The 27,720-nt window shown below is 39.0% G+C and overlaps 1 protein-coding gene across 4 annotated transcripts in view; it reads right to left on the bottom strand.

Moving 5' to 3' along the window:
* Nucleotides 1-136: 136 nt before the first annotated feature.
* LOC127425511 (protein argonaute-4) overlaps nt 137-27,720 on the bottom strand; it is a 34,605-nt gene continuing 7,021 nt past the window's right edge. The window contains exons 2-18 of one of the 4 annotated variants that reach the window (XM_051671585.1): nt 21,913-22,084; nt 21,542-21,662; nt 21,190-21,371; nt 20,510-20,646; nt 20,272-20,406; nt 18,215-18,302; nt 17,556-17,703; nt 17,329-17,448; nt 17,075-17,236; nt 14,746-14,894; nt 13,711-13,895; nt 13,341-13,500; nt 12,406-12,721; nt 10,201-10,335; nt 9,576-9,677; nt 9,287-9,486; nt 137-3,427 (exon numbers count right to left, since the gene is read on the bottom strand). In XM_051671585.1, the coding sequence (XP_051527545.1) occupies nt 3,319-3,427; nt 9,287-9,486; nt 9,576-9,677; nt 10,201-10,335; nt 12,406-12,721; nt 13,341-13,500; nt 13,711-13,895; nt 14,746-14,894; nt 17,075-17,236; nt 17,329-17,448; nt 17,556-17,703; nt 18,215-18,302; nt 20,272-20,406; nt 20,510-20,646; nt 21,190-21,371; nt 21,542-21,662; nt 21,913-22,084 (2,621 nt within the window). In that variant the 3' untranslated portion in view covers nt 137-3,318. The remainder of the gene's footprint in view (nt 3,428-9,286; nt 9,487-9,575; nt 9,678-10,200; nt 10,336-12,405; nt 12,722-13,340; nt 13,501-13,710; nt 13,896-14,745; nt 14,895-17,074; nt 17,237-17,328; nt 17,449-17,555; nt 17,704-18,214; nt 18,303-20,271; nt 20,407-20,509; nt 20,647-21,189; nt 21,372-21,541; nt 21,663-21,912; nt 22,085-27,720) is intronic. The other 3 variants (XM_051671586.1, XM_051671587.1, XM_051671588.1) reach the window with 3 other exon arrangements.

Genomic DNA, 27,720 nt, shown 5'->3' with positions numbered 1-27,720 from the left:
ACTATCTAGCAAATTATGGTTTATAGCTCTGTCGTAACCAAAGCCTGTTTGCCATTTAAAAAATAGAACTCAAAAGATGCCAATACTAGTTATAATTGCTATATTAGAACTGCAACAAATGGACAGGACACATACATGTGTTTTGGGCGTAAAATACCAATTTATTACTTTACACAATAACACATATTCCCTGCAGGCTAAAAAAAAAGGGGAGATTTTCTTTAAAATGTCAAAGCAATACAGCAACTGACAGGACACTTGGATAGAAGCTACAGGAGTCCGGAGTAATTCCCCAGCAGGTCAAAGAAAGAGTGCCCACTATTGCTATTGGACAAATCACACAGCTCAGAACACGAGAAAAGAACAGCACAAAAAGGCTACGCACCAGTAAGAGAAAATAATGTTTTTTTTTTTTTTTTTTTAATTACAATACACAATTTTCAAATAACAAAGCCATATATATCAAATAGGAATAATAATATTAATAAAAAAAAAAAAAACTCATGCTCTCTTTAAATTGGGGCAGAGAGTAAAAAAAAAAAAAAAAAAAGTTAGGAGGTAATCCTTGTGCAGTGAACCCTCGGGCCCACCACATGCAGAGAGGAAGTGCACGTGTGGAGGTGCCACCAGGGCGGTGCCACAGCACTGGAGAGCCGGAGAGCAAAGAGGGAACAAGACAGCAGGCGAAGAAAGGAAGGGGTGAGGAAGACAGGCTGAGTTCGGAATGGCATACCATCCATACTACTTTTGCCATTTGCGTCAATGGCAGGATAGTAAGAGTAGTATGGTAGTACGCCATTCCAAACTCAGCCACAGTCTTAGCAGCCCTGTGATTGAAGAAAGTACCTCGTTTTGGGTGGAGCTCCCAAAAGACTGGTGCCCCTCACCCCTTCTGCACCCACATCAGGCCCTCGACGAGTTACTGGCATTTGGAGGAATTTTAAAATCTTGTAAAAGAGACTGGACAACATCGCTACTCAAAACAGTCTCACTGTATTGAATTACAAATAGAAAACAAAAATTCTCTGTGTCGTAATAAATATTTTATAAGAGATTAGAGCAATACTCTGGCATGCAGGCAAGCACAGTATAAATTTGAAATTGTCCACAGAGTCTAAAGAGCTAGTCCACATATGCACGTCCCCACTGATTGATACAAGCAAAATAAGTACATAAACAAAAACGGCAATAAGAATTCAACCAACAGCCACATTGACGAAAAGTATTACAGCTTTAAAATTGTTCTAAATTTCAGGTTATATTGCTTTGCAATGATATCATGATAGAAACTGGAATTAATGCCATGTAACAATTTAGTAAACTGCCTAAAAAAGACACGTATACTACAGTCAAACGCGGTATTATCTGGAAGCCATGACTTCAAAAGTAACCTATTTAGCATTCGACATGTCCAATGCTAAAATCCAGCTTATTGCATGTGATGCTCTTGCCCACTTCTTTCATGGGCCCAGCGTCCACGCCACCAACAGGCTGGTGCTCAAACTCATTCATAGCAAACCTGCTGTTTAACGGATGGTTTATTACAAAATGGTTTTTGCAGAGCAGTCCCCCTGAAGAGGCGTGCATGCTGGAGTCCCTTCGAACCACACCATCTTGGAGTTAGGTCTAGTATCTTCTGACTGTGCTGTTCAGTCCAAAGGCAGTGCTTATGCTTGTGTGTCTTAAATGTATGGTGTCCTATCTTGTATACGTGGAGAGAAAAACAAAAACAAAGTCATTCTGATTTATATTACAGATTCAAGTTCATACACACACACAGAAGTAATAAACACACTTTTAAGTGTAAAATTCATAGAACTGTTGAACATTGCTAGTATTCCCCCCAAAAGTCTAATTTGTCACTCCTCTTTTTGTCATTAGTCGATGCGCTTGGTATAGAAATAAGCTAAAACTCAAACTTTGATCAAAACTTGTAAAAGGACAAACCAAAGCATTTGGGCCCTGATTTCCACAGCCACAACAGCTACAAGAACTTAAGCTATATGAAAAAAAAATTTATTCTTTGTTTACGACCACTATGACTCCTGGATTAATTAGTAACAACTGATTTTCAGACAACTGATCAATATAATCTTTAACGACAAAAACGACGATTATCTACTCTAAAGTTTACCAAAAAAAAAGAAAACTAAAAAAAACCTTTATATTAAATTCTTACAAATCTGATTTGAATCTTATGTATAAATGCATAAAAGGGAGAGTGCTGTATGTTGCATGCCTAGCCTTTCAGACAGTGCCGCCAGAACAACGCTAGCGCTACGCCCGTAGCTGTGCAATGGCCATACCTTTAAACCCTGTAAATTAACCATTCAAACAAGACATATGTGTTTCAAGTCTTGCCACAGGCGGAATGGCACCTGTACCACGCCTTGTTAACCCAGGTCCAACACTCCCAACAGTCAAGCAGAGGAGACTATGGGTAATGCTACTGCTACACAAAACCACCAGCTTATGAAAGCCTGTTAAACAGTCAAATGGAATATGCTTATAGAGTTGTAAATATTTATATACTTTTTATATATCTGTGTGTTAATATATATATATATATATATATATATATATTAAAAAAAAGACGCATTTACAGCAGTTTGCTCCTAGATTTCCCTTTACAATTCAGTGGCCTGCCATGAGACATGAATATGAATACACACACACACACACACACACACACACACACATTACAAACATGCATACACAATCCTCCATTCACCCCCCAAGCACTTCACACACAAATACACACACAATGGGAGCAGGTAATGGGCATGTATACTCAGGTCACCTCGTTTGTATAAGACTGAGAGGAGAGTCCAAATACGATCATAAAAAGGAGAAAAAACTAATCCATCCAAGTCAACCCCTCCCCTCACTTACATGCAAGCCCCCACCCCTCCCCAAAAGACATGACAAGATTGAGCCAATGGCGGCTTGAGGTAAAAGTAGACAGAGTCCAGCTTAGCTGAGAGAGCCAGAGCTGCCCTGACCAATGGCGCAGGTTTGCTCACACTCAGTGTATATTACAAATTAAAAAGACATTCAAAAATCAAACAAATAAAAAGTTAAAAATGGCTCCATTGGATTTTTTTTTCTTTTCTGTGCATTGGAGGTCGGAAGCCTCTCAGTGCAGGACTGCTGGTAAAAGTTGGTTCTTCGGGGCAGACCATAATTTCAACTGGACTGACAGATGGGCCCCCTGGCTTTAAAACTGCTTTGCTGCAGATGAAGACGCGATAGAGATAAAGGAAGAGAAAGAGAGAGATTGAAGGAGGAGTTTAGAGGTGCGTCTCCTGCTGGTGGACATCAGGCGAAGTACATGGTGTGCTGGGTGTCATAGTGAATCTGGACCGCCTTAGCCAGAGCCTGAGGATCCCGGCCATTACTCTGTCCTGATACGTGACTGCCCTCAGCACTGCAGAGAGAGAATGGGAAGCAGAAACAAAAAGCATCAACATCCATTACTTAACTCAAGAATAAAAGTTAAATAAAAGCCAAAAATTTTAATATAGTCAACATTTACTTGCCCACAGATGAAACGAACTGGGAAACACCACCATGAAAGCATCATAAAAATGGTCAATACAAATTTGAACTATATTCTTCTGAAGACCTTATTCACAACAGCACCATCTTTGATATTTGATGAGAATGACAATGAGGCTGTGAGGGATAGACGTAGTCTCTTCAATTGGCTGTACTGCAGTTTAAAGTGTTTCTGGATTGAACCGTGGTAAAAACATTGAAAAAAAAAAACAAACAAAAAAAAAGACAAATTTTGTCATTCAGTAGACAAAAAAACTCCATACAAAATGAGTTGTGGAAAATTAGATGTGATCTAAAAGTTTTTTTTTACAGCTTTATACCATGCATGCCATTGAAGAGACAGTAAGTCTATCCCTCACAGCCTCATTGTCATTCCCATTAAAAATCAAAAGATGGCACTAACATGAATAAAGTCTATAGCTTTGTGGGAGGAACAGACAAAAATAAAAAGTCATTATTCACTGAAAAACTTTACCTTCGCCGAAGGTCGCATCTAGATACAAAAATGGCTTTGGCAGAGGTCAAGATTGTCAATGACCACATTTACATGCACTTAAGAACAGTTTATTCCAGGGTTTTTGCAGAAAGCACAGTTCTGAAATGTCATAGAGAACACCAATTTCCTTATGCCATTTAAGGGATTAAGAGAAAGCGGTTTAACACACCCAGGTTTCTCCCGGAGAACGTGGCTTAATGTGAACATGTAAACAAGTGACTTTCTAACATGTTTTTGAGGAATGGACATGTGTGAACAGACCAGATAACTAATGTCATAGGATGGAGCCCAACAACATGTCAACACAGCGTTAAGAATTCAACATTTCTGGGACTACAGTGAGAAAAGCACATACACCGAACTATATCCGATTAACATTTTTTTTATTGATTCAACCATTAAATATATACATAGCAGATCACACATATACAGAATCAATATACACCCCCCTCCCAATCCACTCTGACCAGCAAAAAGGGGACTTGTTGATGCATAGTTTGGGGTTCAGCCATATGCTCAAGGCAACATTTTAAAAAAAAATGTCAGAATTAAACAGTCTGGACACTTTAGTCCATACCGAGTAAAAGTGCGAGATAACGGGATGTACTTTAGCTTCTCCGATTAATTTGATAGAAAGGCTCTGCAGTGGCGAAATTGGGGCAAGAACTTCCTGTTCTATACAGAACCAGGGAGGGGCTCTTTCAGTTCCATGTGGAGAGAGACAACTTATTCATATTAACATCTGACATATTGATATAATAAAAATAAATAAATTGTGTGTCAAAAACAAGATAACACAGACCACATTCCCCATTAATGCAATAACCAGACCCTGAACTTCCTCCCGATCAAAACAAACAGAAAAACGTGCGCATTAACCCCGCGCACGACAGCGCCAACCGGCGTCAATCCCTTAAAACTCAAAGAGTCCATGTATGCCTACGAGAGCCCCCGCGACAACTTTACCATCGGATTGCTCAAGTCTGATACTTCTATACAAATTTAAGGCAAAATTACATAACAGAAAATACTTTGTAAAACAGACCCCAGCCAACAGGCAGAATAACAGAAAAAACATGTAAACTCATTCACAGAATGGTCTCGAAGGTGTGTTCCTCCACAAATAAACTCAAGCTGATATAAAGCTATTCAGTTTCCTTGGACAGACAAGCAATTGTTCAGTGAGCCAGCTGTTATGAGTTCAGCGGATGACATAATCATTCCAATGTCCCGTAAAAATACTCAAAACAGACTCCAGCCAGCAGGAGGAATAAGCACAAAGGACAAACAGATTTATCCACAGCTGTTCCAAAGGAGTGATATTCAACAGAACAAGCTCCAGCCGCTAGGCGGAGCCAGCACGAAAAACAAAACCGGCATCCCGGTTCCTCGGATGATCAAGAGCCAAACTAACCTGGAGGTCGCAAAAAAAAAAAAATAAATAAATAAATAAATAAATAAATTAAAAAAAAAAAACAATACACCATAACTTACTCAGCCCGTCAACTTTATAAAAGACATCCTTTATGTGAGCATATAGATATTTTGTGGTCATCCAAAGTGTCCATTCTCAATCTGGCCGGAAACTTCAGTGTAAAAAAAGAGCTTCCGTCAATGCAAAAGTTTCTTGGAGTCATGCCACAAAACAAACTCCAGCCGCTAGGCGGAGCCAGCGCAAATAGAAACAAAAATGGCACCCAGCTTCCTCAGATAATAGAGTTCCTAAACCGCGAGTCTGTCCACTAATATAAGAAACATCAAATGGCTTACTCACTCCAATGTATTTATGAAAGAGAGTGCCTGTTTTGGACATGTAAATACTTTGCGACCTTTCTTCGTTTCTATTCTCAGTTTGAACGGGAACATCATTGCAAAAGTGATCTTCTGCTGGTGTAAGAGTTTCTTACATTCCTTGAACCGATCGCGTTTCTCTCGTCAAATTTGCAAAGTCCGGGAACAAGAAAATATAATGGTTCTTCCAAGAAAGCTTTCCTTTGCTCCTCGCCTGGCGCAACACCAGATCTTTATCGGATGATCTCAGAAATTTGGCCAAAATCGATCAGGGCCTATCTCCCTCAGGATATCTGCGAGCCGGGACTCTGAGCTCGCTCGATTTCCAGCTTGTGGCCTGTTATGTCGAGCAGACTCGGGACAAGCTCGTCCAGAAATTTCACCATATCTCTGCCCACTTCATGCTCAGGAATTCCAACAATTCGTATGTTATTCCTTCGGCTCATATTTTCAAAATATTCCAGTTTTTCCTAAACTGATTCCAAATCTGTTTTGAACGCGGGCGGATTAGCGGATAATTCCCTTTCTGATGACTCAAGACAATCGATTCGTTTTTCAACTTCTGTCACTCTTGTAAACAACTCAGAATTGTTTCCATCGCCGTAATCGATCGACGTATTACAGCGAGATCCTCCAAGTCAGCGACTTCATCAGCATTACCGACATGTTGGACAGTTGACGCTAAATTTCATCTACCGACGTGCCGTCCAAATCGATTCCCCGTCTCGCAGTCCCGCCAGAGGCCTCAGCTTGAACACGTAAGTGTCTTTTAATGTCTCCAGAGTCTGAGGATTTTGACTTCTTTGCCATGTTTACCTCAAAGAGCAAGTATGTAATTGGGTGTATCGAATCTCACCAGATGATGACATGAAAATAATTAAACTAGCAAAGTTCGCAGAGCTCATGTCTCACACGTCTGCTTCCTGCATGGCGTCCCCGGAAAACCCTACACCGAACTATATCAATTCATACAGACCAATGTAAAATATAAGATATTATCGGCTGATATTAGCCTTTCACAGATATATCGGTATTGCCGTATATGTTCTCCGATATGCGCATATATGAAAGTTTTTTCAGAACATAATGCAGAAAACAATGCTTGGGGTGATTTAGAATTGGTGTCATAACGTAATTTGTCCAGCAGAGCGCGCTGCGACTCCATTGTTTACAGAGCTGAGCTGACGTGGTTCTGCAGACAGTGCGGTGTTAAGCAGTGTCTTTACGGTAACCTGCTAACTAGTTTGTGAAATACATACTGGAAAGTTAATAAACAATGACCCCATCATTTTCCCTTTTCAATATAACTAATATAACGTTAACCCTGTACCTGACAATCATGTCACTCATGTTTATCACATCTGTTTGCTATGTTAGCCAGCTATAGTTTGTCAGTGCAGTCAGTAATGTAGCAGATTGAAAGGTAAACAGAGCCTCTTTTTGCAGCTCAGCAGACAACGGTGCGGTGGTGGATTGTGTGTTGATTTCACACTACACTGTTACCTAGTTGGTGAGACGGAATGCTGGGAAGTAAATAAACAATGTCCATCTTTTACTCTCCGTGACAACGAGCTTACAGCTAACTAGCTAACCACATAGCTACTTTCATAGCTTGTCAGCTGAGTGGAAGCGAATGTGTAGACATGTATTCACCAAACTGTTTTGTTCAGGATTCGCAGTTTGGTACCCCCTTCAACCGAACAATTCCAGTCGTTGCATTTATAAAATGTAATATTTAAAAGTCTGGTGCAACACCGCTGCCGCTGTTTATCTCTTGACTCGGCAGGTGTAAATGCTTCTTGTTTTATAACCTGCCCCTAATTGACTGGCAGTATTAAAATAGTCAGCATTTGACTGAAACTAAACAGTACTACTGATGTTTATTTAGCTATTTATTTCATTTTAATTTACTCTTTATTTAAATGGTCAGCCATTGACTGATACTAAACATACAGTACTGTATTTTTATTTAGCTATAATTTTAATTTATTCTTTGTTTAGTATCAGTCAGTGGCTGACCATTTAAATACAGTACTGATTTTTATTTAGCCATTTATTGTATTTTTATTTATTCTTTATTTTCTCAGTGTACATTTCTAGAATTGGTTGACATTATAATAATAATAATAATAATAATAATAATAATTATAATGTCAAATATTACTTGATAAAAATATTTAAGAAAGCAGCCTTCTGAGTACCTTTGCATAGTCATATCAGTGCAAAAATCGGTGCACAATCCACATAGAAAAGATCCATTTTCATTCCAGCTCAAATTAAATATATCGGCTACCATATCGGTATTCAGTGATTTCCCCGCTCCAAAATTGGTATCGGTCAGGCTCTAATGTATATGGGAGTAAAGAGTGTGGCGCTTATACAGTGCATGTAAACGGGAATGCTGCTTTTTCACAACAACCACCCGGTTTCTCACAATAAGCCGCCTTCTGGTGTTCATGTAAAATTGGTTAGTGAATAACGAGTTACATTTTTGGCCTGTTCATCACAACAAGCTACAGTATGTCATTGAAATAAATTTGGTTCTTGTTAGGGCTGGGTATTGATACAGATTTTATTATTAGATTAGATTTTGATTCACAAGCTCTCAATTTTGATTCTATATCGATTCATATGGGTATATTTCAGTTACAGTGTCCATTTTGCTTAACATGAAAGTAAATCTCTCTTAGCTAATGCTGTTAATCAGCATTTCATCAGGTTCATCAGTTTTCAGTCACATTTAAGCTTTTCAAAAATGTTCAAATTCATTTTATTCCATCAATAAATGTCTAGAAATTTGTAACATTTTTGTTTACATGCACACTATTGTTTATATGTACTATTCACAAGTATTTACATTGATATGCAGAACACGTGCTAAATCGATACTGTCTCTTTAAGACTCCCAGCATCAATCAGTGGGCGCATATTAACGAGAGAGTATGCGTTTCTTTAGCGCATCAGTGCTGTGATTAGAATTAAATGTCTTTTTTTGTTATTTTTAATCAACTGACTGTAAACAACAGAAAGGGTATTACAATAACGTTATAATGCAGTGACAAATCGTGTGGATCTTGTTTTTTGGACAAACACAAACCAAACTTTTATTCTCAGCACGCAGTAAAAGGATCTTGGTGCTAAAATTCTTCACCTCTATACTACTCGATCAATGGTAAGTAAAACCTGAAAGTTTACCAACAAGCGGCTAATCACAGACATTTTCAGTCACAGAGCAAAATTAAGTCATATGTTAGTAATTTACTAGCATTGTAGAGGGTTGCGCAGTGTAAAAAAAATAAATCAATCAATCTTGGGATACAAGAATCGAGATCATTCAAACTCAGAAAAATCCATATTTTTACCCAGTCCTAGTTCCTATTCCTTTAGCTCCACAACAATTAACAAGAACCTCATTTGTTAAAGCTGCTATAGGTTTCTGACCTGTCATGGTCTTTGTCCACTAAGTGGTAGCGGGCACGGAATGCCACAAGCCGGGCATAGTAGGCTGGTGCGGGGATGGAGACGGAGCGGGTGCAGCGCACATAGGTGTGGCACAGCTGGTAGGTCAACAGCTGCAGTTCATCAGCCGTGAAACAGTTGTCATCCCACAAGACGTGATAGTGCGAGGGACGACTGGTGCCCTACGGGAAGCAAGAAGGCATAAAGACTGACATAAATGGACAAGTAGATAAACAGGTGAATTAGTGATTAACACTGACGTTTGACTCACCTGGATACCAGCATGGCTGCACAGGTAGAAGTCAAACTCTGAGGGGTGTGTGATGGTGCTGTCCACCGTAGTGCCTGCTGGGACATTGCCACTCTTACCGACCTACAGGAATCAAGATACAAGACATTAGAGACACAATCATTTAAACCAGCAGTGAATCTGTCCAGCCTCCTTGTGAGAAAAAGTCATATTTTGCTGTTGGTGACAAACATTTCTATGGTTGAGCTTAACAAAACCACCACTTATTCGCACCCACATTAACAACTAAGAACATACAATAGAAATATGCATCACATACTGATTCTCTCATCATTTACTCACCTTTATGTTGTTTCCAACCTGTATGTCTTTTAATTTCCTCCACTGAACACATTAATTTCATTGTATAGAAAATAGATGCAACGACAGTGAATTCTGCCCAACATCTCCTTCTGTGTTCCATAGAATAAAGAAAGTCATACATGTTTGGAACAACATGGTGGTGAGTAAATGACAGAATTTTCATTTTTGTGTGAAATACGAACACTATTAATCATGAATACATACAGAATTAAATTAGTGACAGTACATTAAGTTAAAATGAATATCGTTGTGTGGTCTTGTGTGATCCCTCCTGGAAACTCACCCTCTCGGCTTTGTCAGAGCAAAAGAGTCGGGTGTGGTGGCGCTTCTGCACTACGATGTAGGTGATTCCCGGTCTGTAGTCTTCCTCTAGACTGATGCATGCTTTCCTAATGGCGATCAGCTCTGGCCATGCAACCTTCACAAACATACCAGCAAGGACAAGATTAAAAAATAAACAGGAACAAAAGGACAGCAACTATACTATTTAAATGATATAGTTCTCATCTTAGCAGTGGCCTTGTTGTCCGTGTGAGTGCTCATAGGAGTCCCGGATTCGAGTGCAGCCCAGTCCCCTCTCTCTCAACCTATGATTTCCTTTCCCTCAACTAGGCTGGCTAATATAGTTAAAATTATGATATTTGAGATATAAATCTCGATAATTATGTATTTGCTCCAAAATGGCTGCATCCATCCAAAAATGGATTGTGCCGATATCAATAACTAAGGTGGTGAAAAAGGCCGATAGTCTTTAAAATTGATTTACAGAATGTAAAAAAAATAAAATAAAAACACTTAGTCTTACCTTACTATGATCAAGAGTACAGAATAACTAAAAATCCTGAATGCAGTTTATTGTGCAACCAAATTCCCAATAATAACCAGAAGAAAAATTAATATTTGGAGCATAACGCAGGACTACGAACAAGCCTGAAATAGACATTCTTTCAGGTCTCTCATTTTGAAATGGAGATTTGGCTTGGTTACAAAACTTGATATTTAACTATTTACCAAAAAAATCTTTTTATAGCCTATACACCAATCAGCCACAACATTAAAACCACCTGCCTAATATTGTGTAGGTCCCCCTCGTGCCGCCAAAACAGTGCCAACCCGCATCTCAGAATAGCATTCTGAGATGCTATTCTTCTCACCACAATTGTACAGAGCGGTTATCTGAGTTACAGTAGACTTTGTCAGATTGAACCAGTCTGGCCATTCTCTGTTGACCTCTCTCATCAACAAGGCATTTCCATCCACAAAACTGACACTCACTGTATGTTTTTTGTTTTTGGCACCAATCGGAGTAAATTCTAGAGACTGTTGTGCGTGAAAATCCCAGGAGATCAGCAGTTACAGAAATACTCAAACCAGCCCATCTGGCACCAACAGTCATCCATGCGATTATCTAATCAGTCAATCATGTGACAGCAGTTGCATAAAATCATGTAGACACGGGTCAGGAGCTTCAGTTAATGTTCACATCAACCATCAGAATGGGGGAAAGAATTTGATCTCAGTGATTTGAACCATGGCATGATTGTTGGTGCCACATAGGCTGGTTTGAGTATTTCTGTAACTACTGATCTCCTGGGATTTTCATGCACAACAGTCTCTAGAATGTTCTCCGATTGGTACCAAAAACAAAAAACATCCAGTGAGCAGCAGTTCTGTGGATGGAAATGCCTTGTTGATTAGAGAATTCAACTGAGAATGGCCAGACTGTCTACGGTAACTCAGATAACCAAAGTGTACAATTGTGGTGAGAAGAACAGCATCTCAGAATGCTATTCTGAGATGCATGTTGGCGCTCTTAGGCAGGTGGTTTTAATGTTGTGGCTGATTGGTGTATATATCACCAGATTAGTTTTTTTTTAAATTATTATTCATAAAATACTCTGAATTTGGAGATGCAAATGTACTGGTATGTGCTAACAGGGCACATTTCCAAATAGTCACGTTTCTCTTTTTATGCCCTCGCTTTAATTTAGAACACTTAATTAACTAATTAAAATAACCAATTATGCATTGAAGTGAGGATAAAAATATGGATGAATATTGTCAGTCAGTGACTGTTTTTATTTCACCTCTATAGGCCGCTGTTAATCTGTAGAACCAAGCTGTTTTAACTGTAGAATCCTCTGGCACCAGCCACAGAAAAAAAAATAAAAATAAAAAAATAAAAAAAACACACACACACAAAACTATCTGCCACTACGGCCATTGGTTTTTGCTGATAACCGATAGTTCCAAAAAGCAAGTATCGGCACTGATTAAATTGTAAAACCAATTTATCAGTCTACCTCTACTTAATATTGTTTTTTTTTTCTTAATCAGAGGAACCATAATTTCAACCAAACAGTCATAGCAGATTCTTCATTTTCATTCATATGCACCAATATACAACAATACATGAAAAAAAATTACACACAAGTTTAAACTCGAATTGCATTAATTAATTGGGACAAAGAGTTCAAGGCTAACTCACCTGCTTCATCTGTCCCTCAGACACTCCTCCACGGTAGTAGATGATGCGTGTGGGCTTGAAACGTGTTGACTTGTAGAACTGAATGAGCAGCTCTCGCACCATGTTAGTTAGGTCCTGGATGACCTCCTGGCTGAAAAGCTGTTCCTGGGACAGATCCTGGCGCGAGGTCTGCACTCGAACAGTGGCACAGTAGCGGCTGGGGTGCCCATCCATGCTTCCCACCACAGCCGCAATTGATGGTTTCTTACCATCACCAGCAGGAGGGTGAGTGACATCTGCCCCCAAGAAGATGACTGGCTGCTGGAACACGGAGGGCCTGGGTGCAGAAAAAAGCAACAAGGACAAGTTAAACGGATAGTTCACCCAAAAAACAAAAATTTTGTCATTTACTCACTCTCATGTTGCAACAAACCCATATGACTTGCTTTCTTCCATAGAACACAAAAGGAGATGTTAAGCAGAATGTTAGCCTCAGTCACAATTTACTTTCATTGCATCTTTTTCCATACAATTTAAGTGAATGGTGACCGTGACTATCATTCTGCCAAACTTTTTTGCATCACAGGTGTGAAAGACCCTCATTGTTCCAAACTCGTGTGAGTTTGAGTAAATGATAATGTTATTTTTTAAGTGAACTAACCCTTTAAGTGACAGAATGGAAGTTTCCTTCTTTTATTCAGGGCATTTTCCAGTTTGACAATAGTCGTTTCTGCATAAAAAGGCTCAGCTCTTTAGAATTGCATATGATTGGCAATCCTTGTTGCTAGGTGACATGGTGATTTTATTTTGAGTGGACTAAAAATTGACATTTTGTTTGTAGGCATTGTTTGGGCCCACTCTCTGCATTTACATTTGAAGTTACAATCTGAAATCACAATGAAAAATAACGAGCCTTTTAAACATGAACAATTCCGTTCTTTTTGTGGTTCAATCACCTCTGATGCGGCACCAGCACGTTGTTGATGCCTCCCAGTTTGGCGTTGATCTTGAGGCAGAGATTGGACAGTGTCTGAGGGGATGTCTTCACCACGTTCTTCACCTGCACACACTGAGTGGCCATTCCCAGCAGAGTATCTCCCACACGCTTCACCTCCGCTGGAGAGAAAGGGTCTCACATATTACATTTGCAAATGCTTTCCTAGATCCCAAACCAACATTAGTTGTTGTTACCAAGCAATATCCACTGTAAGTGCTAGTGGTGGGGATCAATGTTTCCAAGTATCTCAATTTTACCACACAATACTGTACTGATATTCTAACATTAAGAATGCCTATTTTTTGTTACATTTTTCACAAATTCTTTACCATAGACAGGCGTTTTTCCAGGCAGAATGACCACAATGAGCTGTAGTCCCACGTAAGACATTTTGAGGTGCTTGAACATTGGCTCGACGCTGTCTGCTCCCTGGGCATACTTGCAGAAGCAGGGCTGGCCTTGGATGGGCATCCCTGCGTCCTTGGAGATCTTGCGCAGCTGGTCAGTGAAACTCCTTAAAATATGCAGAGAATAACCTTTAACAAGGCACCTCTTACCATCATTTAGATACATACAAATTGCTAAGCTTTTCTTCTAAATATTGCTAAGTTGCTCTTAGAATGGTCATGTGCCTTGTTGAATGTGTGTTTCAAGGAGTGGTGGAATCAGGTGAAAATCATCGAAAATACTAAAGCCCCTTTTCCATCGACAGGGTGCTGGAGCCTGTGACCAATCTGAAACCATTCTATGAATTTCTACCACAGAAAATGTCAGAAATATGGCCTCTTCCCCTAAAACCTGCAGGTTTTGAATCTAAAAATAACACCACAGGTTCGGGGGACACAATAATGTCTAAAACAAGCTTTCAAAACCACAACAACAGCTCAGTCTAGCAAGACAGAGATCAGTTCCATTATAATCAATGCAAATTGATTTAGTTGCTTACACTGGAAACAGCAGATGCTGTGGTGCAACATGTATAGGAACGGGATGTCTGACAATTGAATGTTGCATTGCACAGCAGCTCCAGCCACTTTATTTTCTCCAAGGTATCAACAGCAGCTCATGACTACATAAAGACGCTGAATCTAAATACTACAGATGTTAAAATAGGTTCTTAAAACTTGTAAGACTCAAACAAAGATTATGATGCGCTATGTTGTTTGTGGTCGATTAGGTCATTGTTCGGCTTAAGTCAGTCACAAGAGGTTCCAAGAGAGGCTATGCACCCGCGCACGTGAACTGGAGGAGACACGAACACAAGCACCCTTTCAGTGGCAAAGGTGTATAAGAGAAACATAGTAAAAAGGCAATAAAGATACAAATGAGAGAGAAAAAGATGCATTGAAACAGCTTGCACTCACTTGAGCAGATCCTCCCGGCATTGTTTCTGAGGGGCGAAGCAGGCCACGGCCCACACCTTGATCTCTATACCCGCATAAAACTGCTTTCCCCTCATGTCCCAGACACCCTGGTTGGGAGTGGCCACCGTCTTGTTCTGAGGAGAGAGTCCCTACGCTCTTAGTGAACCCCTCGGTCTCGTCACGAGATGCAGACAATGCCCAATATCCTTTACAAACAACCCAAAAAACCCCAACCCATCTCTGGCAGGTCTGGGCTTTTGGCAGAAAGCAGAATATGCAGAAAAAGGCCCACTACCAACCTCCCCAATGGTTAAGCACAGTTAAAAGTAAACACATAATGAAGAGCAAGAATTTAGAATTTTAGTCTAGAACTACAATACACGTTAGCCTTAAGGCCCAAACATACTCAACGCAAGTATGTGAACGCAGACTCACCTTGCTACGCAAACTTGATTTCACGCATTGTTGCATTGTGAAATGTGTAAGTGCTCAGTTCATAACAAAACGCAAGTACGTGCTGCATTCTCAGCGTTGCCGCAAGGGGCGCTAGAGTGGATTTTCTTCTTTCAATTAACAACTGTCATGGCGGACTTTGGAAGCAATTTGAGTTGAATCTTTTCAAAAATTTATACGACTTTTCGTCCCCAGTCTATTCAAATGAACTTGTTTTTTCTCTGTGTCTCTCCCCACTCCTCAACCACATCCGGACAGCATTCGAAAACTTAGGCAGCTGACTTGCTGCCTAATCAGTTAATGGCTTAACCAACAGCTGTTTTGAATGAATGGAACTATTAAGGAACTGGTCTCCAAATGGTTTCAAAAGTAGCTTATTCTCATCCTGCCTCTGTATACAGCCTCCGAAGGCAGAATTTTCCTGGTTTCGGACGCAGGACCAGTTTTGTGGTCACGCCTAAAAAAAATCTATTGCCCTCGTGGTCTGAGGTTTGTAACCGCCAGAGCAACGCAAGAGCGCACGTAATGTTTGTACAATGGGACCACGCATTAGCCATGCGTTGGCCAAGCGCTCACGTCTGCGTTTGCGCACCTGCGTGTAGTATGTTTTGCCCATTAAAGTGTAAGCATGACGCTTAAGCCAGTAAATCAAAGTAACAATACAATTAAATCAATTAATTATGAAAGTAGCATGTTGTAAACATATGAGTGTAGTTAATTGTATTTAAATAGAAAACAGAACAACTCCAGTGTTCAGGTCTATTGCAATACTGTAATCTTAAAGGGTCACAGTCAGTCACATAGTTCTACATTGGGACATTATGAGCAAATCAGGAAATCATGAGCAAAGCTGATTGTTGGTTTTTATGCTGGTTGGATGCTGGTTTTAAAATTAGTACTGCCAATAAATCCATGGCACTCTTTATTTTTGGTGTTAATGTGTGTAAATGGCAGACTAAATCATTCTGTGTCAATATCTGACACGGATACATCTCTCGCTCTCAGCAATCAATGACAAATGGCTGTGCTTAATTGTTAGAGCATCGTTTACAGCGACTGAGTTTCTTTTATATAAATCACTACAAGGCTCAATTACATATAGGTAACCAAAACAAGACAATAGAAAAGTCCCTGAAGACTGGAGAATCATTATGTTAGGGTTACAACAGTAGGTAATTAACATTTCATTTAAAAGCATTCATGGCAAGCAAAAAAAAAAAAAGGGGGGGGCGAGATAAAATCAATTAGTTACAATGATAATAATCTGTTCACTGCCCCAATTAACAATTAGCAAAGATAAGGTTGCAGATCTTTTTACATACACCAATTTCTCTTCAATAAGTGTAAAAAAACAAAACAAAATAAAAACAAATTGCAGATCACATTGTACTGTTTGCCAAGAGAGGGGCAATCCTTCAAGAGTCTGTAATTTCATTGGAATGAAGATAAGACTCTATTGGCAGATGACAACGGTAAAAAGCAGTTTGTAGAAATCAGATGTACAATAAATGTATGGGCTTCAGGGATCAGCAACACCTTAAAAGCTCCATTTGCACAAGTTAAAATAATTAATATATCTATGGATATCTACAGATCATTATTCTGTTGTAGTCTTAAGCACTAACAAACAGTTTGAAACTTTTGAATAATTCAGATGTGTGTGTGGTATTCAGCAATATTCTCAATGATCCGATCAACAACCATTATGCTAAAACTGCGGTTGTAGTCAGGTATAAGACTTGACTGAAACACACCAGTGGAGTCTGATCATCATTCTCTTGGTTAGTCCATTCATCCCACCACGAGACACACACACACACACACCATTGATCCCAGCCCACCCGTACTCACCCTGCACCCGAGCCCCAGTACTCACCCTGCTACAGTCCCTCCCAGTGTCTGTACTCACCCGGCCCCCATATTGAAGCATGGGCGCTGGGAGGACCCGCCCGGTCACCTCTGTCATATCGTTATGCACTACGATGCCGAACTCTTTCAGGTAAGGGTCGGGCCCGCCCACCATGCTGTTGCTCTTCACCTGAAAGGGTTTACATGGGCTTTAATGGTGAAAGCACTCAAGTTATATTACAAATCAACAAATTTCACTTTCATTGTGTCTATGCCACTTACCAGTCTGCTGATCTCTTCCTGTCGGTCTGGGGCTGAGCGGGCTGTAGCTTTGATCATTGTGGAGGTCTGATTATCTGTTAGTTTCTTTATACAACGCTGTCCTGCCACAATATTACAAACCTTTATGGAGGACAGAAGACAGAGTCATTACATATGCAATGAAGTTGTTTGCACAATAATGGAACATGTGAGAGTTGGGGAAACTCTTCATATGATGGGGCTCTCACCTCAAGGGGTAAGTAGGTGTGCTTCTGTTCCTGCCCCACCTGGAGGCAGGGCAGATGGGGGTATTTGAGTTGCAGGCTGTACTTTTGCTTGAAATACTGTGCAACCGTGCACTCCATAGCCTGTCCGTTCTCGAGCTGCAAAGGAAATCTGCAGGAATAGACAGAAAATAAGAGGCAATGCAGCAAACTGTTGGGTTTATCAAAGTCTACACAGTTTGAAGACTTTTATGGTATATTTTTCAAAGGCTAAAGTAATAGAACACACAAAAATTAAAATTGTCATTACTTAAATCACCCTCATGTTGTTCAATACTCATGATCACATGCCACTGTGAATGAGCTTTTCAACAGACGTCTAGATTTCAACTGAAAAATGACATACATTTCAGGTCGTTTCTCATCTAAACCCACCATAAGCCTTCAGAAAACTTGGAATATGATGCATGGACAATTTTATTATACTTTTGGGTACTTTATTAAGCTTTGGAGTCGCTATCAACTGCTATTGTATTGAAAATACAATAACAGAGATATTCCTTTTTCCTTTTGTGTTCAAGAACTGAGGGCGAGTAAATTATGAACGAACTTTCATTTTTGGGTGAAAAATTCCTTTAAAATGTAGAAAAAAAAAAAAAAAAAAAAAAAAAAAAACCACTAACGTCTGATGGCTGGCTGGGCGACGTGTTACGTTGCACACACGATACTTCCTCTTCATCTGACCACAATGTGTGACCTCCACTTTCAGTCCTGCTCAAAACACACAAAACACTTTAGCAATTTAGATAATCTGTTAGATAACCAGAGTAGGAAATCTGTTGAATTAGTGCAAATTACTTTCTAACAGGGGTGGGCCATATGACCAAAATCTTAAACAAGTAATTTCATATCATAATAAATGACATACTGTATATCACGATATAGTAAAAAAAAAACTATAATTTGTATTGATTTATATATTAAATAACCCTACTGTAATGCCTATTTTTGGATAATCCAGTCAGTGAATTAAATATTTTAAAAATGAAAACTACTTCCTCTGATACCATATTCTCTTTATTTGGAACATAGTCAAATAAAAAATAATTAAATCTCAACTTGGTTTTAAATTAACATTACAATAATGCTAAATTTGACATTTTTGCAAAATTTTTGTCCGATATGTTGACCAATATTATTATTATTACAATAAACTTTCCTCCAGAAACTCAGCATCTTCTCAAAGCAATGCAACAAAGAAAATTATACAAGTTAAAAATTCAAATGAAAATGAACACCTATAGGCTTTTAATGATTTTAGTCATCTCTATAGATATACATATGAATATCTGAAGGCAAACATTGCTAGTTTGTTTCCTAATATCAAACATCATTTGAACAGAATATTAGTCAGGGTGATGTAGTTTAAAAACACTTTATTTTGCTGCATAACACAGTGTTGTAGCGGTTTTCCTCGTCAGTGGTCGATAGAATGTCTGGCTGTTTCAGAAACAGAAACTTGTAGAATTCAAATGTGTCACGTAAGTTTTGTGGCCTGTGCCGCAATGTCAAGAGAAGCCGCGAGCGATTCCGTTCTGCGCTCTCCTGTCTCTGGATCACAAACATCGGGAAGCCTGCTGGATTCGCACTCACTTACGTGCTCCAGAGACAGCACGCGTGCGACACACACGAAACACAGATGCACATGTCAGATGAGAAGCATATTTAGCACTAATGTGCAAAATTAATGTCATTGAATTTGCTTTAAAAATTTCACTTGGCCATGTTTCTTCAATTCTCTCAGTCTTACGTGAAGCCCTGACAACTGATAGATAAGCACACGCCAAGCACATGGATATTTATATATTGTGATATATTAAAATAAAGCAAAATCTCTCGATTGACATTTCATATCGATGCCACAATATATAGTTATATTGCCCAGCCCTACTTTCTAATAATATAATTTTGTAAATGTGATTATGACCCAATTAGTGGTTACACAGCCAGGTCAACTATAACTAATGTAGCTGACACATTCAGCCTGAAGTCCACTAGTTGCTTCCCACATGATTTACAAAATGAGTCTGTAGGAAATACAGCGGATGTGGAGCCCAATGGGTCTGCACTGAAAAAGCCAAGTGGCTCAAATGTACTTTGATAAAAGATGACAAATGCTACAGTAACCTTCAATTATGCCAAGTGGCCTTCAATTATTACAGAAATATTAGTGCTATGCACAATAATTGAAAAAGGCACCCGCTGGTTCATCAGACGTGGTTGCTGTTTGTTCCTTCAAGAGCATGATTTGGCAACAGTAAGAAAAGCACTCAAGCTGTAATCCAATGACATGAAGGAATGCATCCTCATTGTCACCTGCACGCTAAATCCCATGGCTGCCTGTAACCATCTAAACAAGCTGCTGCAAGAAGAGGAACCACCTACAGCTACAGGTAGTCCAGGCTAAGCTATTTATATTCAGACACTTATGTTAACTTTTAGATTAGTTACATCTTGACAAATGCCTACCTATTGTTGCACACTTCTAATAAAAAGGTGCTTAAAAAGGAGGTAACAAAATGGCAGATGTTTATTCCATCCATGAGGTCACAACTACTCGAATTCGACTCGACTAATGGGCTCGACTAGTAGACTATATAAAAATAATAATAATAATAATAATAATAAAAAAAAAAGTAATCAACCCCATGTCCATACAACAACTTGCCCTACTCATCACCTCGGATCTCCTTGGTGAACTTGACACGTTGTGAATCTGTGAGGGGCTTTGTCTGCTCGTTGATGTTCTGGATGTCCAAAACCTCACACATGAACTCAATGACGGGCTGGGCTCGGTAGAAGGCTGTGGCAGACACTGAAGCATGTGAAAATAAAAAGCAGAGCTGAGCTTGGGCATATTCTCTAAATACAAAGAAACACATACAGAAGAATAAGAGTTCTGAAGACAAAACTCATACCATCTATGTTGAGCATCATGTTCCACATTGCTGGACGGACAGACTGATGGAAGCCAAACCACACCTCCCTCCCACCTCCCAGCGGGTGATAGTACCCCTCTGGTGGAGAGAAGAAGGAACGACCTACGGGAGTGTATCTGTATCAAAAGATGTGAAAGATGTGTTCAGTAGGTCACCTTCTGCATGATTTAAATCTGCCGAGATCTTCCGAGTTCAGACAAATAAACACAAATGATATACAAAAGATATGGAGCAAATTGTGTAGTCATTCACCAAGTAGAAAGAACTCAATTAAAGGGATAGTTCACCCAAAATTTCACAATTCTGTCTTCAGTTACTCACCTACATGTTGTTCCAAACCCCCATGACTTACTTTCTTCCATGGAACACAAAAGATGTTAGGCAGAATGTTACAGACTGACAGCCTCAATCACTATTCACTTTCATTGAATATTTTTCCTTACAATTAAAGTGAATGAGACTGTCATTCTGCCTAACGTCTTCTTTTGTGTTCTATGGAAGAAAGGAACAACATGGAACAACATGAGGGTGAGTAACCATTTTTGGATTAACTATTCCTTTAAAGCTAAAAATATTTTTTAAATCTGTTTAAATAAATAAAATTAAAAAAAGAAAAAAAGAAAAGTGTATTAAGCACAAAAAGAACGACTGTGGCTTACCGCATGGAGGGCAGGTGGCGAGTGATTACATCCAAAGCCTGTACAGAGTCCTCAGGAACCTCATTCAGGTGACCAGACAGAGCTTCCAACAGCATCTGCAGACTCACCACTGACACCCACTGCAGAGACACCTTGAAGGTCTGATCCTTCCCCTCACCTGGCAATGTTACCTCCAGATCCACCTGCATCACACAGCAAGAACAAGAAACTAATTACATACAAATACACAATTGTTTGCATTTCAGTAACACAGTTTTTGTAAAGACCATTGAACATCTCTTCTTTTACACTGTTTAAACATTTGAAGTTGCATTTCCTGCACATATCAAACACTTGTTCATGCTTTCCTTACCCTGTCTCTCCCGATGGGTAGCGGGTGAGCCGTGTACATATTCCTCTTGCCATCATAACCAGGTTGGCTGTCCCCAAAGATCTGCATCTTAAAATGTCTCACCATTGTATCTACCACCTCTCTGTGGAAAGAAATACATTCCGATATTGTAAACAGATTCTATATAAGTCTATTTTTCAGAATATGCAATGTTCAAAAATGTTCAAAGATACAAAGGTTTGTGTTTCGCCATATTCATGCACTCAAATAGCTGTCTGTTTTTTGACCGCTGTACTTATTTTAAGAATGTATGAAAAGAAGTTCTTATTTGAAAAGGACCATAACTCCTATATACTTTTAAACATCACTTAAACCATCTTTAGCCCACTCACCTGTTGACCCTTCGAGGTCGCTTTTCAGGCTTGATGTCGATGTCATAATGGTAGACATCGATCTTGGGGATCTGCACCTGGAAGTGATTGGCCAGCAGGCGAATCGGCTTCCCCACCGTACCCAAGCCAGGTCGGCGTGGTGGCTGGAAGAGGGAGGTAGGGGCAGGCGGGCCTGAAAGAAACAGTCATTCAGAAGAAAAATTAGAAGACACTTTTTCTTAGAGCTGAAGTCTAAACATTTCTGCACTAAATATTGTTTTCAGACAGCTTCCCCAAATACTCCCCCTGTCTGCCATTGGTCAGACAAAACCGACACCGAGTGTTGCTGTCGGGCTGGTTGGGACACTCAAATATAATGTTCGATGGCACCACTGAGCCACAGTATTAAAGCTTTGTGGAAATCATTGATCAAATTGCTTATTGTTGTCTCTTCATATCAGGTTGGGACAGGAGAAAGCATTTTCTTATATTCAAAAAATTTGACACATTAGCTTTAATGAAGACAAACGGCTTAAACATTTATTTCACTTAATGTCTCTGTAACACCTACAGATTGAGAGATGACATCTACCATACCCTGATATGCCCTTTTCATAGGGTGAATATCAGGCTTTCAGATTGATCAACAGGGAAACACAGACAATGATAATACTAACAACTTAAAAGGTCCTTGACCTTTAACGCAGCAATAAAAATAAATAAAAAAAAGACAACAAAATGAGGAACAATAACGGAAAGTTTTGTCCCAGCCCAGGCTGCCCCACACAAACCATCCAAACAAAGAACAGTGTGTCCACTGTAGACAGACGGCAGAAGGGTAATTTGGGGGGAGGGGAATTATGCATTTTGGGACTATGCAGGCACTACCCACACAACACTTAAGAAGGTTGTTTGTGACCGAAACCTTTGCCTTCTAGAACATTGTAACTCATAAGTACACCCACATAGAATCTGTGCGCACAGGGCTCAGCTACAAAGATTTTGGAAGAATGCACAGAACGCCCAACATTCACAATGTTTTTCAAATCCCTCGCCCCATGTTTGTTTACTAATTTGATTATGCATTCTGCTATCAATAAAAGTGCAGTACTCCAAGGCTGTCAAGTAAAAAATTTAAATTTGAATATTCAAATTTAAAAATGCATATTCGAATGTCAAAACAGTGTATTAACATTTTTACATGTGTGCCAAGCACTGGCAATGACTTAGGTAGAGGGACTTTGGCCATCGCGACTTGCTCTCTCTTTTGGTGTTATAATTTTACACTGTTTAGTTTAAAATGGAATGCACTTTTGTCAACTGCCAGGTATGATCTTTGCAAATTAAAAATTCAGTACACTTGCTTTTGTGATATTGCTTACAGATAATAATATTAATAATATAACCATTTAATAATATTATTATTGTTATTATAAGCATTATTGCGACTACTCTGAATATTACACTTCTATACAATATAATTTTTCTGCCGTAATGTCTTCAATCACACATCCGGCTGAATAGAGCTCTTATTTCAGCTGAACTTTTATTTTGAAAGACCTTTGAAGTTCTTCCTGTTTGTGAAGGGTTCGTTATATCAAGCTTCCCGCAACTTGCGAGCTGAAATCTCCAAACTGCAAGGGTGAAAACGGTCATTTGAGAGTTCACAGCCGATTATACACTAAACACAGTGCTCTGCAGCTGGATGCTATTGGACACACTGCATGAAAATCAAGCATTAGTAGTGCATGTTGAGTTTGTGTGTGCACCTGCTTGTGTGTGAAGGAGATAACAGAGCATAGAGGCACCTCTCATTCGTTCTGTGGCGCGCAGCGCATGTGACTGTATAGTAATTAAATTACATCTTTCTGCTGTTTAATGATCACACTTGGCCATATCGAGACATATGGTCTTTGATTTAATCTCAAATCTCACATTACATTTTGCTAGTGGCAGCATACTTTAATATGGTACCAAAATGAACAACAAGATGATATTGTACCGTTTTAAATTTTTGGTATTTCAATATTTCATTAGTACCGGTATACCGCACAAAACTATACTGTAATATTTAGCCTATCAAAACTACATTTCCATCATATTAGATACAACAACCTGAGGCTATGCAAAAGACCAAGTTAAGATTCTTCACTTCCTTATTGCAAAATGTATAACCCAGGGAACGTACTGGGGGATGATACTTGGCCCCATCAGCGTGACAGATCTGCACGATTCTGGATAAATTGACATTCATGATTTTTCTTGCTTAGAATAAAGATCACAATTCTCTCCCAATTCTGAATAAAAATGCTTATTTCAGTGATTTACAAAACCTGGACATAAGGGTATTAAACAAAGTAACAATTTACTAAAGGTTCTGACTAAATGTTCTCCGTTTCAACCTATGCAAAAATGCAATAAAGTTGTTAATCAAATATATACATTTAAAATGCCCTAAGTCCACAAGGGGGCGCAACGAATACATTGTGAAAACTGCAAAAAAAAATTTTTTAAATACTATTAAACTGCATAAATAAAAATGATTTAACCAGTTTCTCACATGCCAAGTAAAAAGCAAAATGAGCAGAAAAAAGCTTCATTAATAGTTCTACGTTAACTTTGTATTGCACTTGTAAGCAAATATGCAATAAAACACTTATTTTACAACCTTTTTTTTATATAATTAACAAATTTCAATTAAAACAATGAGGCCTTCAGTGTTAATCTTGTAAAACTTGCTTCAAGCTTGTAAAGGAATTAAATAGAAAACAGAGTAAACAGCTTTTAGTTTAAAAAAAAAATTTCGCTTTAAGTTTTTTAGCAACAGTAGCAATTTAACATTTAAACAAATTATAATATAAAAACATTAAAAAAAAAAAAAAAAAAAGGTAATTTTATGCAAATGAAAGTACTTAAATATTTGACACTCTTCACTGTGTGATTATCAGATCTACATCAGTACTGATTTGATGCAGTAAGAATGCCTGAATGCCTATAACAAACATGCAGCTTATATACACCGGCGGCCAGAAATTTGGAATAATGTACAGATTTTGCCGTTTTGGAAGGAAATTGGTACTTAAATTCACCAAAGTGGCATTCAGCTGATCACAAAGTATAGTCAGGACATTACTGATGTTAAAAACAGCACCATCACTATTTGAAAAAATAAATAAAAATAAAGTTTTTGATCAAATCTAGACAGGCCCCATTTCCAGCAGCCATCACTCCAACACCATATCCTTGAGTAATCATGCTAAATTGCTAATTTGGTACTAGAAAATCACTTGCCATTATTGCAAACACAGTTGAAAGCTATTTGGTCCATTAAATGAAGCTTAACATTGTCTTTGTGTTTGTTTTTGAGTTGCCACAGTATGCAATAGACTGGCATGTCTTAAGGTCAATATTAGGTTATAAAAAAAAAAAAAAAAAAAAAAAAAAAAAAAAAAAAAAGGAAACTGCTTTGTCTAGAAACTCAGTCAATCATTGTTTTGAGGGATGAAGGCTATACAATACTTGAAATTGCCCAAAAACTGAACATTTCATACAAAGGTGTACACTACAGTCTTCAAAGTTAAAGGACAACTGGCTCTAACAAGGACAGAAAGAGAAGTGGAAGGCCAGATGTACAACTAAACAAGTAGTACATCAGTGTCTCTAGTTTGAGAAATAGATGCCTCACACATCCTTAGCTGACAGCTTCATTGAATTCTACCCGCTCAACAAGAGTTTCATGTACAACAGTAAAGAGGAGACTCAGGGGTGCAGGCCTTATGGGAAGAACTGCAAAGAAAAAGCCACTTTTGAAACAGAAAAAAAAAAAAAAAGGTTAGAGTGGGCCAAGAAACACAGACATTGGACAACAGATAATTGTAAGAGTGTGTTATGGATCTTAACCTCTTGTGGGATCAGCTAGACTGTAAGGTGTGTGAGAAGTGCCCGACAAGACAGCCACATCTATGGCAAGTGCTACAGGAAGTGTGGGGTGAAATGTCACCTGAGTATCTGGACAAACTGACAGCTAGAATGCCAAGGATCTGCAAAGCTGTCAGTGCTGCACGTGGAGGATTTTTTGATGAGATCTCTTTGAAGTAGTTTAAGAAGTTCTGAAAATTTGTTTTCAAATTGTAATAGTAATTTTTCACATTATTAATGTCCTGACTATACATTGTGATCAGTTGAATGCCACTTTGGTGAATAAAAGTACCAATTTCTTTCCATAAGAGCAAAATCTCTACATTATTCCAAACTTTTGGCCACCAGTATACACACAGATCTAACATTTTGAAGAATTTGTCCCATCTGCTTATACATTAACAGCTGCATTTGCTTTAATATCTTGTCAAGATAGCGCAGATTTAATCCTGTCTGTTTACACTGGTAATTCATTAAAGGGGTCATGAACAGAGAAATCAAAATTCCCTTGATCTTTTGACATATAAGAGGTCATTGTACTATAAAAACATCCTTTAAGTTTCAGAACTCAAAACTTTCTCGTTAGTCTAAAAACAGCTTATATTAAAGCCAATCTGCCAAAACAACAGGATGTGGAATGTGCCACTGTTACGTAATAGTGTGGCTAAACACCGCCTCTGCAGAAGATCAACGCCTGCTTCTACATCACTGCCTGTTTAGCCCCGCCCACCGATATATGCATGTAGTAGGTAAATAACGAGAGAGGCAAACGCAGGCCTACGCAGAAACCAAATGATAAAGATGGCTCCAAAGACAACAAGACGATGTGCATTGCCAAGTTGTGGAAAAACAGTCTTTGCATTGCCTTCCCTCTGATCCCAACATTAGGAAAGAGTGGATTAACTTTAATGAAGTTCCAGACCGCGTCAGTAAGAACTTTGTCCTTTGTTCACTTCATTTTACCGCACATTCGTTTACAAACAAGGCACAATTCGACGCAGGATTTTCAGAAAGGCTGAAACTAAAAGACAATGCTGTGCCGACTATATTGGATCCGAAGTAATGTCGCACCATACAAGTGCGAGTAACTGTTTTTATTACGTGGTCACTATTGTCTGTTATTACATATCGTTTGATATGTACCGAGTATTTATGCGTTTTTAACCTAAATCACAGCAGCGTCCATCTATGAAGGATGTAGGATTTTTAAATATGCAAAACTGTTAGCCAATCATACCAGTGGGCATTTACTTCCGAGTCTACAATCCGCTACGCCTATTCAAACGGTGTTACGATGAGGGGGGTCAAAACAGGACAGAAAATAGCCTATTATTTCTAAATTATGAAGTTTATGTAAAAATCCTGATAACGTTATAAATGGACCTCAGAGAACAGTACAAAATAAAAAAATAAATACAGTTCATGACCCCTTTAACAGCTGTTTACATTAATATCACCTAAAGAGGGGTATTATGATTAAACAGCGCAGTCTCGTACAGGAGTGAAAGTTCTTGTTTCGGGGGGGGGGGTGACCCGAAAAAAATTGAGAACCACTGCATTAAACTAAAGATGATGTGCGAGAGCAGCACTGCAAGTCGCGCCTGACTGAGGCAAGGAAGAATTACACACCTCACAGTCCAGATGCACTCTAAACTTTCCAAACTTTGTGATGTAGGTTGCAAAGTATGAGAGAATTATAATGCAAAAATACAAAGTAAATACAGAAGCACTCTCGTTGTTGAATAAGGAGCCGACGCTGAAGCAAAACTTGTGTGTCAAATGTGTTTAAAAGAAACACCCCGGCATTCAAATAATATGGGGGGCCTAGGTAGCTCAGTGGTAAAAGACGCTGGCTACCACCCTGGAATTCGCTAGTTCGAATCCCAGGGCGTGCTGAGTGAATCCAGCCAG

This window comes from Myxocyprinus asiaticus, chromosome 34 (genome assembly GCF_019703515.2).
Source record: "Myxocyprinus asiaticus isolate MX2 ecotype Aquarium Trade chromosome 34, UBuf_Myxa_2, whole genome shotgun sequence".
Taxonomy (NCBI): Eukaryota; Metazoa; Chordata; class Actinopteri; order Cypriniformes; family Catostomidae; genus Myxocyprinus; species Myxocyprinus asiaticus.
This window is presented reverse-complemented; position numbering and strand designations above follow the sequence as displayed.